Source organism: Colobus angolensis, unplaced genomic scaffold (genome assembly GCF_000951035.1).
Source record: "Colobus angolensis palliatus isolate OR3802 unplaced genomic scaffold, Cang.pa_1.0 Scaffold18, whole genome shotgun sequence".
In the NCBI taxonomy this organism is placed as follows: domain Eukaryota; kingdom Metazoa; phylum Chordata; class Mammalia; order Primates; family Cercopithecidae; genus Colobus; species Colobus angolensis.
The window spans coordinates 1,395,448-1,408,010 of NW_012114932.1; the positions used below are offsets into that span (position 1 = coordinate 1,395,448).

The window sequence follows — 12,563 nt, forward strand, 5'->3', positions numbered from 1 at the left end:
GAACCCAGGAGTGGAGGTTGCAGTGAGCTGAGATTGTGCCACTGTACTCCAGCCTGGGTGCCAGAGAGAGACTCCGTCTAAAAAAAAAAAAAAAAAAGAGCGAAAAAGAAACTGTCCCAGACAAGACACGAACCCGAGTTCATCAGACTCCAGAAGCGGCTCTGTGCACCAGTACGTCGTCCCAGGAACAAAGGCCCGAAGTCAGAGGTGTAAATTCCCTCACAGCTACGCACTGCATTGTTAACGACCCAGACGGGGTCCCCTCCCTCCAACCCTGTTTCCCCATCTCCACTATGGAGAATGGGACCGGCCAGGTCTCCAGGCGGTTGCAGTCGAAACATCCCCTTCCGAGCCCCACCTCCCGTGCATACCTGCCTGAGAGGCTCCCTACCCTCCCACCAGCCGGAGAAGCTGGCCCGTACTGAACGCCAGGACGTGCGTGACCCGTCGCTCGCTCCCTTGGATGCCCCGCTTCCGGGGTTGGTGCATTTAAGAAAAGGCTCGGGCGGACGCCGTAGCCCAGCTTCAGGGTTCCCATCGCCTGTGGATTCCTCCCGGGAGACCCCTGCGGATGGGTGGGGAGGCTGTGAATTCCACGCCCTCTACGCCCGCAGGCCTACATGCAGGAAAGTGCGGGGGATGTGTGTGGGGTTGACCCCTGGAGACCCGGACCTGCTGGTCTTCCTTAAAATCACATCAGGGATTTGGCTGCAGCCCAAGGGGATTGCTCCGAGCTGGCTTTTAGGAACCGAGCCTGGTAGGTGTGTGGGCAGAGCCCAGTAGCCTGCCGGAACGGAGGCGTGTCACCAAAGGGCCTGTGTGTTCGAGCGGGGACCAGATGTCCGGGGGAGTGGTCTATCTTAGCCTGGGGGCCGGGTGGAGATGTGCGAAGGCGGGTTCCAGTGTTGAAGATAGGTCCAACTTTAGGGTCCAGTCCCAGTGTCGTGACTCTACCTAGGTCAGTGGCCGAGCCCACCAGGGGGCCGGCTGAGTGGCGGCCAGACCCCAGGGGCCGCTCTTTTCCTGGTGCGAATCCTGACTCTATTTGGCAAGTCATCAAGAGACTTTGTCCAGGTGTTGGGACCCCTCGGGACCTCAGTTGCGCCTTCTATAAAATACATGGCAGCGTCTCCCAAAGTGTGTCTTGTCAACATCCCCCCACCAGAATGTACTACTTTTTTTTTTTTTTTTTTTTGAGACGGAGTTTCCTCTTGTTGCCCAGGGTGAAGTACAATGGCGCGATCTCTGCTCACTGCAACCTCGGACTCCGGGTTCAAGCGATTCTCCAGCCTTAGTCTCCCAATTAGCTGGGATTACAGGCGTGAGCCAACACGACTGGCTAATTCTGTATTTTTAATAGAAACGGGGTTTCACCATGTTCGTCAGGCTGGTCTCGAACTCCTGACCTTAGGTGATCCATCGCCTCGGCCTCTCAAAGTGCTGGGATTACAGGTGTGAGCCACCACGCCAGGCCTTAAACTATTAAACATGCTGTTTCCCTGGCTCCTTCCCAGACCAGGAGACACAAGAGCGTTCGCATTTGTACCAGGCTACCCTGTGACCCCCATAAACTCCTTTGAAAACCGGCGGATTAGGAGTATCTGAGGGCTCCTTCCCTGAGATGATCATGCTGTGGATGGAAGCTATTGTGAGGGTACATGTAGACTTGCCTGGGTCGGGGTGCCCAGTAATAAATCCGCCCCACTCTCAACTTCTCTGGACGAAGATTCCCCATTTCTAGCCCGGGGTTGGAGTCATTTGCCAAGAACTCTCACACCAGAGTACCCATCTGAGTAGAAAGCCAAGGTTCAGGAAGGGAAAAGTAGTTTCTTCAAGGTCACAAAGTCAGCCAGAGTTCAGTGCAGGCCCAAGGACTCCCAGTCTACTGCTCTCCCCCAAGTCTCCTCTGTACATCCGCGTTTTGGGTGCGTGAGTCTGTCCCGGCACGGGTACCTGGCAGGGGTCCCGAGGTCTGGCCCAGGAAGGACCTAGCCACGCACGGTCCCCCGCCCAACTTCAGCGGAGGCCACGCAGTCAGGGGTACTCTCTAAAAACTGCAACCAGGCTCCAGGCGCCAGGCTCCAGGATCCCTCTAGGGGTGGAGCCAGAACCGAGCGACAAGCGAACAGTCCAATTCTGGGCGGGCTCTAGGCCCGACAGCCAATCGGGGACCGGGAGCGCGGGGCGCGCAGTGAAGCAAGGCGCTGTAGCTTCGGGGATCCCCCCAGGCTGCTCCGCCCCGCCCCACCCCTGCCGTGGGTCCCGGCCCTACCCACCCTGGCTCACCCACCCTGGCTCAGGCCGGCAGAGCCAGCGCTCGCAGCTGAGGCCGGTGCGCAGTAGCGGGCCTGGCCAGCGGCTCGGAGCTTGCAGGGAGGGTGGACCTCTGGTCGGACCCGCAGCCCCCGACGCCGGGCCTGGGGGTTCCCCCCGCCCTGGCCTCCTGCCAGTCACTACCACCCCTAGCCTCTCCAACTGAGCTCGGCGCCGGGAGAGGATTAAGTAAGTGCTGAGGTCGCTGCTCCTGTGCAAGAAGGGAGGCATCACAGGGTCGCGGAGGCGGGCATGAGGATTGGGGCAGGGAGGACTGAGAGACCTGGTGGAGAACGGCATGCGGGTTCTCGAAGGTCGCGGTGCTGACCCCTTTCGCCCCGGTTTCCTTCCCTTACCCTTTGGACCCTGAGGCAGGCCTGGAAAGTGGTCGGTAGGGCCCCTTCTCTCCTTTGGGAGGCGATGTAAACAGAGCCCCAGAGTTAAGGGTTTGGCCCAAGGTCACGCCCGGGATCAGTTGCAAAGCCAAGAAAAGAACCCAGGACTTCCTATGTGCCCAACCTAGCTGGAGGGAGAAGGCAAAGAGGGATGAGCCTTTCTACCCCATAACCCTCTGCCAGCCTTGCCCCTTCCTCAGGGGCCACCAGAGGTGTGTACACACCTCACACACGTACATGCATCTGCACAGGGAGGCACCCCCACTAATGCCCATGAACCAGCACAGAAAGGGACGTGTGCACCCATGAGCTAGGTATCCTTCCTCTCCCTAGGCCGCCCCGTCTGCAGCTTGACTGGGACCTCTTCCCACCCCACCTTAACCAGGGCCCTCTTCACTGGGCAAATCTCTAACCTTCTGCTTCCAGAGGAGGTGGGTAAAGGAAGAGAAGGCACCCAAACTGGGAGCTCCATTCCTGCCTCGCCTTTCTTCTTGACCCTAGCAGCCCCTCTATTGTTGGTGGGTGGGGAGGGCAGTCCAATGTCCCCGAGAGCCTGCAGAGAAGCCCGGCCAAAGAACCAGAGCCTCTCTCTCCTTCTTGTCTTCTGGTCTTTCCACATCAGCCTCCACCCACACTCCAAGCATAGTCTGGACCACACAGTGGACTGATTCCAGGGGCTCCCATGGCTCCCCTTTGTGACTGGGTTGGCCATGGGGAGAAAATCTAACATGTAGTGGATTCTTACTGTGGATGGGGGTTGTGCTGAGCTAAGTCTTTCTTTGAGACCTGTTTGTTCTGCCATTTCTGTAACCCCATGACCCTGTAGACTCAGGAAAACGTAGACACAGAGAGGTGGAGTGACTTTCCAGGGATCACTAGTTAAGCGGCTGAGCTAGGTTTCAAAAACAGGCTTGTCTGACTCTTGGGCAAGTGTTTCCCTCCAGGAAAGGAAAAAGCTGTGGTATTTTTTCCCCAAGCAGGATGAGGGATGTGGGAGGCAGGGAATGAGGTGGTGGATCTGGGGTGGTGGGGGATATGGGGACACAGGTTGGGGGGAGTTTTTGATCAGGGGAGGGAGACCTTTTCTTTCAAACATCCCTGCTGTCTTTCATATCTTCCAGGTTTGATTACTATGATCATCTTATCCACAGAGGATGCAGGGCTTCATTTTTGTTCCTAAAAACAGGGGTACCATAGATATGTAAAGTATGTGTCCTAATGCCTCCTGAACTTGCCCTCATCCTTGCCCTCAAACCTTTACCTCACCAGTGCTTTCAGAACCTAGAGAGACTTCATCTCACTACTGAGTCCCTGTCCTTAGCCTTATGTTTCTTATTCTTTCCTTTCTAGCACCCAGGAAGGCAGGGGGCTCCCTTTATCCAAGGAGGTGACTGTGCAGGTGGCCACCACAGGTGGCAAGAACCACAGGCTGGGGCACTCCGGAGTCAGGAGTGAGTGGGCAGGTTGACTGGCCTCAGGCAGCCTCTCAGCCAGGGCCCTCTCCGCGTCAGCATGAACTCCAGGACCGCATCTGCTAGGGGCTGGTTCAGCAGCCGCCCACCCACCTCTGAGTCTGACCTGGAACCTGCCACAGATGGGCCAGCCTCCGAGACCACTACCCTCAGCCCAGAGGCCACCACCTTTAATGACACCAGAATCCCTGATGCGGCTGGTGGCACGGCCGGCGTGGGTACCATGCTTCTGTCCTTTGGGATCATCACGGTGATAGGCCTGGCTGTGGCCATGGTGAGAGCTGGGGTAGGCTGGGGGAGGATAATCAGTGTTTAGATTTATAGAGAACCTGTTCAATCAGAAGACAGTCTGGTTGTTGTTGTTGTTGTTTTTGAGACAGAGTCTTGCTCCGTCATCCAGGCTGGAGTGCAACGGCTCGATCTCGGCTCAGTGCAACCTCTACCTCCTGGGCTTAAGCGAGTCTGCTGCCTCAGCCTCCCAAGTAGCTGGGATTACAGGCGTGAGCTGCCATGCCTGGCTAATTTTTTATATTTTTAGTAGAGATGGGGTTTCGTTATATTGGTCAGGCTGGTCTTGAACTCCTGGCCTCAAGTGATCTGCCCCCGTCAGCCTCCCAAAGTTCTGGGATTACAGGCATGAGCCTCTTTGCCCAGCCAACAATCTATTAATGAGAGTGCGGTCCTCCTCTCTCACAGAGATTTGTCCACTAGGGCCCAGAGACCAGAGAGGCAATGCTTCCGACTGGAAGAAACAGAAAAGGTTCTCGGGAATTACATGGTGTCTTGAGCTGGGTGGTGAGGGCCACGTAGTAGTCCGGGAGTTCCAAGTGGAGGGTCCTGATGGGCAAAAGTTTGGAGGCAGACAGGAGGTTCTGTGAGCAGCCAGCAGGACAATTAGGGCAGTGGGTATGGGGTTGCAATAGGAGAAGAGGCTTAAAGGTGGTTGATGTGGACTGTGGGCAGCAGAGTCTGGGTGAGCTGATCTGCGCCTGGGAGGCTGTTGGCAGTGAACATTCATTTACTCACTTTACTGAGTGTACCTGCCCTGGACCAGGCCTTTGGAACCCAATAGAGGCTAGGAAGACAAGGTCCTGCCCTGTGGTTCTTACAGGAAGCGGGAAACATAAAAACCAAGGTTTCCAAGGGAAGCCTGCAGGGACTGACTTGGGGACTCAAGCAGGAAAGCAGGAGCTTTCCAGGCTGGGTGGTTAGGGACAACTGAGAAGCAAAATTAGAGTTGAGACTTCAAAGTGCAAGCCTGGCCTCCGTGTCATGAGAAGGGGTGGAGGTGGCAGCCATCAGGAAGGAAGGGGGCTGGGGAGAGGGCTGCAGGTATCATCCAGCAGTGAGTGTGATGCCTCTTGATCTGGTGTCAGTCCCTAAGGATATGGGCTGTCCCCCTAAGATGATACATGGACACTCAGAATGTCACTGAGGGACCACTGGAGATCGTGCAGGCTGAGACTAGGGAGGATGGGGTGCCCCTGAAGTTCCCCAGTGTGCCTGGCAATGGTAGGATTCTGCCCACTGCCCCTTGCAGGTTCTGATGGCTGGCCTTGGGCTCAGGAGCATGTTGCTCTGACAAGTAGGGCTGTGGATGGTCCATCATGGCCTGGTTGGAGCTGCTGTTAAACCAGGGTTGCCATATGGGCCCCACAGGCTCCAGATTGCTGCCAGGGAGCAACTGCCAGCCAGGAAGCAGGCCCAGGGCGCAGCATAGGCAGAACGAGGCCAGGGCCTGAGAGGTCTCCTGGGTGGGGGTAAGGCAGGATGCCAGTGTTTTCCCTTGGCACCCATGCAGTGGGTAAGCAGATGGAGGCACCCTTACGGGCAAAATGGGGCCTAGAAACTGCCCTCTTTACTCTCAGTGAAAGGTTTTGTCCTTGGAACTTGAGAACGCTTTCTTACTCTTTGTTCTAGAGGAACATTCAAAAGGCCTGGGTGGATGGCCGGCTTGCCAAAATCAGAGAGGTAGGAAGCTCATAGGACAAAGGCAGCGGAGGGCAGAAGATAGCTCCTGGGGACTGCAGACAGGCCCAGAGGTGCTCACTAAGTGCTGCTTCCTCTCCCCGATGCCAGTCTCAAGGAGGGCCGTGGGTACAAGGAGGAGCAAATCTGCACCAGGCTTTCTGCCTTACCCAGGAGGGAAAAGTGCTTGGCACGGGCAGACCAGGATCAGTGGTGGGGGAGGTTCCTGGAGGAGGCGGGGCTGCACCTGCTGGACAGTGAAGGGTAGAGAAGATTTGGAAAGGAAGGTGTGGGGGTGGGTGTTAGCTGAGGAACAGGGGAAAAGGCATGGAAATTGGGTAAAAGTTCTGGCCTTTTCTGTAGATCCTTCTGAATCCCAGGGTCTCAGGGGAGGGAGGAGGGCTTGGGGCAAGGGTTGAGAGGTGGGGACCACAGGGGCTGGGGCTGGGGCTGGATCCACTTGCTCATGGTGGCAGGGGCTGGGCCAGAAGATCCCAGAGTTCCTGTTGCAGCCTACCCACAGGAGAGCAAGGGAGCACCCCTACATGGGACCCTGGACAGGAGGGGAGAATGAGGATCGATACCCCAGTTTCTTTTTAGGTTTGGGGGGTCCTGCAGGAGGAGCTCTGGGCCAGGCTGGAAACCAAACCAGATTCAAGCTGTGAATGGGCCACAAAGAATGTGAGAGGATTTGGAGCAAACCACAGGGCTGTACTTTGCCCCAGGCAGAGGTAGTCATGCTCCTGGTAGTCAGAAACTGCCAGTTTAGGGAAGAGCAGGATGATGGCAGAAGTCCCTGGATTCCCTACCCAAGGTGGTTCCCCAGTTGTTACCCGCTTCCTTCCTCTCCTCAGTGCATTGTACAGGGTTTCTTGCTCTGACCTAGAGGTCCTAGATGTTTTCTCAGGCTGCCTAGGCCCTCATCTTTAAGGTTGTACATTGGGGGACCGGATCTTGGGGGTTCCTCTTGCATCAGAGCTTTGGGGGGTTGACCTGGGCTGATGCCTAGGGGCTCCGGTCCCCCACCCCTACCTTCGTCCACTGGGAGCCATCAGCCTCCCATAGGAACTCCAGAGACCACCAGCTCATTGTCTTGCCTAGAGCCACTGCTCTACACGCTACAGAGTCTGGCCACTGCCTGTCCCTGGTTCTTTTTGTTGTTATAGAGACGGGGTTGCCCGGGCTGCACTCAAACTCCTGGGCTCAAGAGATCCTCCTGCCTCAGACTCTTGAGTAACTGGGACTACAGGCATGCACCACCTTACCTGGTCCCTTTACTTTTTGCCTGCATGTGGCTTTGGGCCTGGGAAGAGTTGAGGGGAGGGTACGTGCTGAAGTCTTCCCTTTCCTCTTCAGCCCTGGGGAGCCACAGGTGGGTGCTGAGTGGCTGGAGCTACAGTTAGTATTGGCAGCTCAGCCAATAGTTGGGGCCCACCAGTCCCCAGGCTGGGCCTAACTGTGTGGGCTCCCAGGCTGGAGGGAGCCTCTGAGTCCCCAAACTCAGCCTGGGCACTGTCTGCAGCTACAATGTCAAAAGGAGGCATGGGGCGGGCGCGGGGGCTCACGCCTGCAATCCCAGCACTGTAGGAGGCCAAGGTGGGCTGATCTCGAGGTCAGGAGTTCAAGACCAGCCTGGCCAACATGGTGAAACCCCATCTCTACTAAAATTACAAAAATTAGCCGGGTGTGGTGGTGCACGCCCTCCCAACTACTTGGGAGGCTGAGGCAGGAGAATCACTTGAACCCAGGAGTGGAGGTTGCAGTGAGCTGAGATTGTGCCACTGTACTCCAGCCTGGGTGACAGAGTGAGACTCTGTCTCAAAAAAAAAGAAAAAAAAGGAGGCATGAAGGTGAACGGGGGGTGTATGTGTCATTAGGATGGGGACCCATGGGTCTCTTATTCATCAGCCTCAGCACGTCCCCATCCAGAAGGGCTGCTGGGTTCCTCAGGACCTCCTCTCCTTGCCATTTGATGCTGCTCCTTCTCTTGCAGGTTTTGTACATCAGGAAGAAGAAGAGGTAATTCCCCACCCCAACCAAAATCCCAACCAAATCTCGAGCCCATGGGCAGTGCTGGGCTGGGCTCTGAGGGAAGTGAGTGAAAAGCTGGTCAGGGAGTCAAGGCCTCTTCTGCCCATTCACAGTTGGGGGTGACCACTTTCCTTTGGGGAGGGTTGAGGGCCCACAAGGATCTCACACACAGGGCAGGCAGGTGTGAGGATTCTAGATAACTGGGTATAACCCTGAGATTGGGGATGGGCAGGGAGGGGGAAGACTGGGATTACTCCCACCCGACTGCCCACCACCCTTGCCCTGCTGCTCTGAGCTGACTGCTACTGGCTCCCCAACCCCACCTGAGACTCAGACGTTGTGGATTACAGCAAGGCCCTAACCTAGGTGATCCCTGTAGGGCCCATGGATGACAACTACTTGGCCTATGGCATTACCCTAGAGTGGATAACTGCTGCCTCCCTGGCTACCCATTTAAGGGATTGAGCTGGTACTATAGGTGCAGAAATGTCTGTCATTTGTTCTCATTTCAAGGGAAATCTTAAGGCCCTAAGCATGGTTGTGTGCTATGGCTCAGCTAGTCAGCAGGCAAGGCCTGGAGGGCTGCTGGGAGGGGAAGGGCCTGCCCTGTCCCCAGCAGCCTTTGCCCCCATCCCCAGGCTGGAGAAGCTACGCCACCAGCTCATGCCCATGTACAACTTCGACCCCATGGAGGAACAAGATGAGTTGGAGCAGGAGCTGCTGGAACATGGGCGGGACGCCGCCTCTGTGCAGGCTGCCACTTCTGTGCAGGCCATACAGGGCAAGGTTGGTCACTGACCAGGCTCCCCACCCCGCCTGCATTGTCCTTTGTCCTCCATCCTCACCCTCCCTCCTTCTCATGCAGCTTTCTAGCACCTGCCTTCTGGTCAGATGGCAGGTATTGGGTACATGGCTTTTGCCAGATTTGTTCAGAAAGTGGTCAGATTGCTCTGGGGCCACACACAAACTCACAGCACAAGGCCAGGCTGAGGCAGTCCTGGGATCCAGCCTGGCTCTGCCTCATAGCCTGCTGATCTTGGGAGACCCACTGGCATCTCTGAGCCTCAGTGTTCTCATCCACAAGTGAAAATCCTAATTCTTGCCCCACGTGCCCCCATATACTGGTTAGGAAAGTAGGAAAGGACTAATGGGGGAGATGGTTGGTGGCTAGGACCCCAGGTTCCTCTGATTCCTGAGAGTCCGTGGCCCTGAGTGGGTTGTGGATGGGGTCAGACTCTTGGGCAGCAGTACCTCTGAGTAGGCTGGTAGATTCCCAGTGGCTGACAGACCCAGGCATGTGAAGATCCCAGCCAAACTTGCCTCCTGTGTCCAAAGGGATAGGTGCCTGTGTGGCCATCCTGCTGTAGCCACTGGGCTGCCTGACCATTTGCTACCATTCCCCCAAATCCCCACGGGCCAGAGCACCATCAGCAGGCCTGACCTGCCCCTGACTCATCCAGCCTCTTTGCATCTTCTTGGACTCAGAAAGAATCCAGGCTGGGAGTCTGAAGACCCTTTGGTTTTGCCAAAGGTTCTGCATCACCTGGGTCAGAATATATTGCCCCCTTGGGATATTCAGGAACTCGCACTGAGAACCTTGGTCCACCCAGCCACTGGGACTGCTGGCCACTTGACACTTGTTTCCATGTTCCTCCCTGTGCCAGGCCCTGTGCTAGGGCTTGGGGGTACAGAGTCCTGCCCTCTGATCCCCCGCTGGGAAAAGGCAATGCGTGTGTAATTAAATCAACACAGTAAGTGCCTCCAAGGTGACAGGGCAAGTTGGGGAGGAGTCATCTGAGCAAGTAGTATTTCTAGGCTGAGCTTGCAGGGAGGGCATTCCAGGCAGAAACCATTGCTGGTGCCAACCATAAGCAGGCACCAGGAAGTAAGGGTGGAGGTGACTGGGCCAGTGAATGCATGGCCTTGCCCATGGTCTCTGATGCCTCTGCCTGTCTTCCTGCAGACTACTCTGCCCTCCCAGGGCCCACAGCAGAGGCCCAGCCGGCTGGTGTTTACCGATGTGGCCAATGCCATCCATGCGTGAGTGGCCTGGGACAAGCCTGAACTTCTGATAGAGACCCGCCATGGTGCCCACAGAGCTCCCCACTCCCTGATTGTCAAGACCTACTCTGAGGACCTGCCCTGCCAAGACACGAGAGGGCCCTGCCAGGCCCCAGCTGTTCTCCAGACCCACCTGCTGACTCTAGGCTCTAAGAGAGGGCCCTGGCCAGGCTGGACTTCTGACCACTGACTTCTCCTGACCTGAGGGCCCTGGCACAAAGGGCATCCCTCATGCTGAGAAGGTCAAGAGCCTCTGCTGGCTTCCTCATCCCCTGTCCAGATTGCTCACATTAGGGTCTGCCCCACTAACGTGGAGGAAATCGGGGGAGATACGGAGTGGGAGGAATTGGGGGAGGAAAGGGAAGGTTTCCCTCTGTTAGGGAAAGACCTGTTTTTTGGAATCTGGAGCCTCCTCTGGGGTGGGGAGAGGAAACCACCCAAGTTATAGAGACAGGGTAGGGCAGCACCTGTTATGGGCCCTGAGAAGCCCAGAGATGGAGCTGAAACTGCCCAGTATGCAAGGATGCCAGGAGAAGGACAGTTTACACCCAGGGTCCATCCATACTACAGAGGGTCCAGGAGGTCTCCCAACCACCCATCCTTGGCAACCAGATGTTACTGGGGCCAAGCTAGGATGGGAGCTAAGGGGGAAGGAAGTAGGGGAACGGAAGTGGAAGGATGCAGCCCCCGCAGACCTGCCGAGAGGCCTCATGTATGTGCATGAGTGTGCCCGTGGGCAGACATGTGCCTGTCCCAGCACAGAGGGCAGGATGAGATTGTCCACATTGGCCCCACCCTCCAAGTCGACCTGTACCCCATGGTATGTAGCGGAGCATCAGGGTAGGCTATCTTCTGTGCCTTCAGTCTTCAGGGACTGCAGGGAAGAGGGAAGCATGCACGGCAGGGTTTCTCTCTCCACTGCATTGCTTCACTAGGCTCACCTGCTTCTGAAAGCGGCTCCCTGTCTTGGGCTCTACTGAGGATCTGGGGTTGGGAGAGGCTGTTGGTCTGAGGGCAGCAATCACAGGCTGCAGGCTAGAGGGGGCAGTTACGACTGCCTGAAATCGAGTGAGGGATTGCACCTCAGAAAAAGATCTAAAAAACCTGGTCTATGAATTTCCCACCTCCATCCCATCTATGGGAAGAGCCATTCAGTGTTTAGAGAGTGAGGAGATGGGTCCCTGCACTTGGCCTCTCCATAAGCCTTGGAGGGTCAGGGCTGATGCCAGGGGTCCTGGCAAGGCATTGGGCAGAGACAGACCCCAAGAGCGGGGCATCTTTTTACGCTGGGCATACATATACACACAAGCGTGCACAGAGGCATGTCCCGTGCCCAGCCTCTCCACCACCACTGTCCACCGCTGGTTGGAGGGGATGCAGGGGGAGTGTGTGCAGACCTTCCATTGGGCAAATGCCACGTGTCAGGAGGGAAGGGCCTAGGAAGCCCCCATGAGGAAGGTTCTGGATTTATTCCCTCCTCTAAATGCTATAAATATGTTAGCACTTGAGCCCACTGGAGGCTGCCAGGAATTCAGGATGCATACAGCTGTAATTTAACCCAGAGCAGCTCCATGTGAGAGCATTAAAGATGGAATGAAGATGTTTACATGGAGAGAGTGTGAGCCTGTGACACTTGGGGTGTGGAACCCCAGGAGGGGCAGGATGGGTGAGGGGCTGTGGGGGGCCTGGGGATAGTTGCTTGGATCACAGCTAGGAGGTGGCATCCCAGGTTTCTCTTGAGCCGTCGGAGGAAATGCCTCTGGCCCTGACTTCAAGGTTGCGCTGGGGCTTGGGGTCCCAAGGCCTGCCACCCCCTAGGGTGGAAAGGTCAAGTGGACAGGACCTTGTGGGACTGGGGGAGGAAGGAGGCTTGAGCCCCAAGGGCCCTGGGGGAGATATGGCGCCTCAGGACCCATAGGAGCTGCGTCTGAAACACAAAAGGAAGCAAACCAGTGTGGCTTTTTCTGGAGCACAAGGGTACAGGGGAAGGGTGAGGAGTGGGAAGCCATTAGGGTCATCTGTGTGGAACCCACCTGCAGGGTTCAGAAGGGTTTGGGGGAGAATGACACTAGGGTGACCAGCCATCCTGCTTTTCCCAGGACTATTCCAGTTTTAGCCCTGAAAGTCCCACAAACCAGAACTGTAAGTGACATCCAGGCCCTCCCCAGAGAACTGAGTCTTCAGGCCAGCGTCATGGAAATAAGGGGTGGGTGAGCCCCCACCAGTTCCACAATGGAGGGCTGAGCTAGAGGAAGGGGCTGGGAGACAGGGCCTTAGGTAAGGGGAGGGCCATGTGCCCACGGACCAACCACACTGGGGTCAC

General features: G+C 56.5%; 2 protein-coding genes across 6 annotated transcripts in view; one reads left to right on the forward strand and one right to left on the reverse strand.

Moving 5' to 3' along the window:
• HEMK1 (HemK methyltransferase family member 1) overlaps window positions 1-793 on the reverse strand; it is an 11,568-nt gene extending 10,775 nt beyond the window's left edge. The window contains exon 1 of one of the 2 annotated variants that reach the window (XM_011938996.1): window positions 673-793. The gene's annotated coding sequence lies outside the window, so the exon portion shown is untranslated. Of the gene's footprint in view, window positions 1-4; window positions 340-672 lie in introns of those variants that run through there. The other variant, XM_011938997.1, reaches the window with a different exon arrangement.
• Window positions 1-11,852, forward strand: part of LOC105509660 (chromosome unknown open reading frame, human C3orf18) — a 13,170-nt gene extending 1,318 nt beyond the window's left edge. Inside the window, exons 1-6 of one of the 4 annotated variants that reach the window (XM_011938992.1) lie at window positions 2,159-2,502; window positions 3,830-3,914; window positions 4,059-4,454; window positions 8,142-8,167; window positions 8,818-8,965; window positions 10,143-11,852. In XM_011938992.1, the coding sequence (XP_011794382.1) occupies window positions 4,221-4,454; window positions 8,142-8,167; window positions 8,818-8,965; window positions 10,143-10,223 (489 nt within the window). In that variant the 5' untranslated portion in view covers window positions 2,159-2,502; window positions 3,830-3,914; window positions 4,059-4,220 and the 3' untranslated portion in view covers window positions 10,224-11,852. Of the gene's footprint in view, window positions 1-2,158; window positions 2,503-3,829; window positions 3,915-4,058; window positions 4,455-8,141; window positions 8,168-8,817; window positions 8,966-10,142 lie in introns of those variants that run through there. The other 3 variants (XM_011938991.1, XM_011938995.1, XM_011938994.1) reach the window with 3 other exon arrangements.
• Window positions 11,853-12,563: the final 711 nt, after the last annotated feature.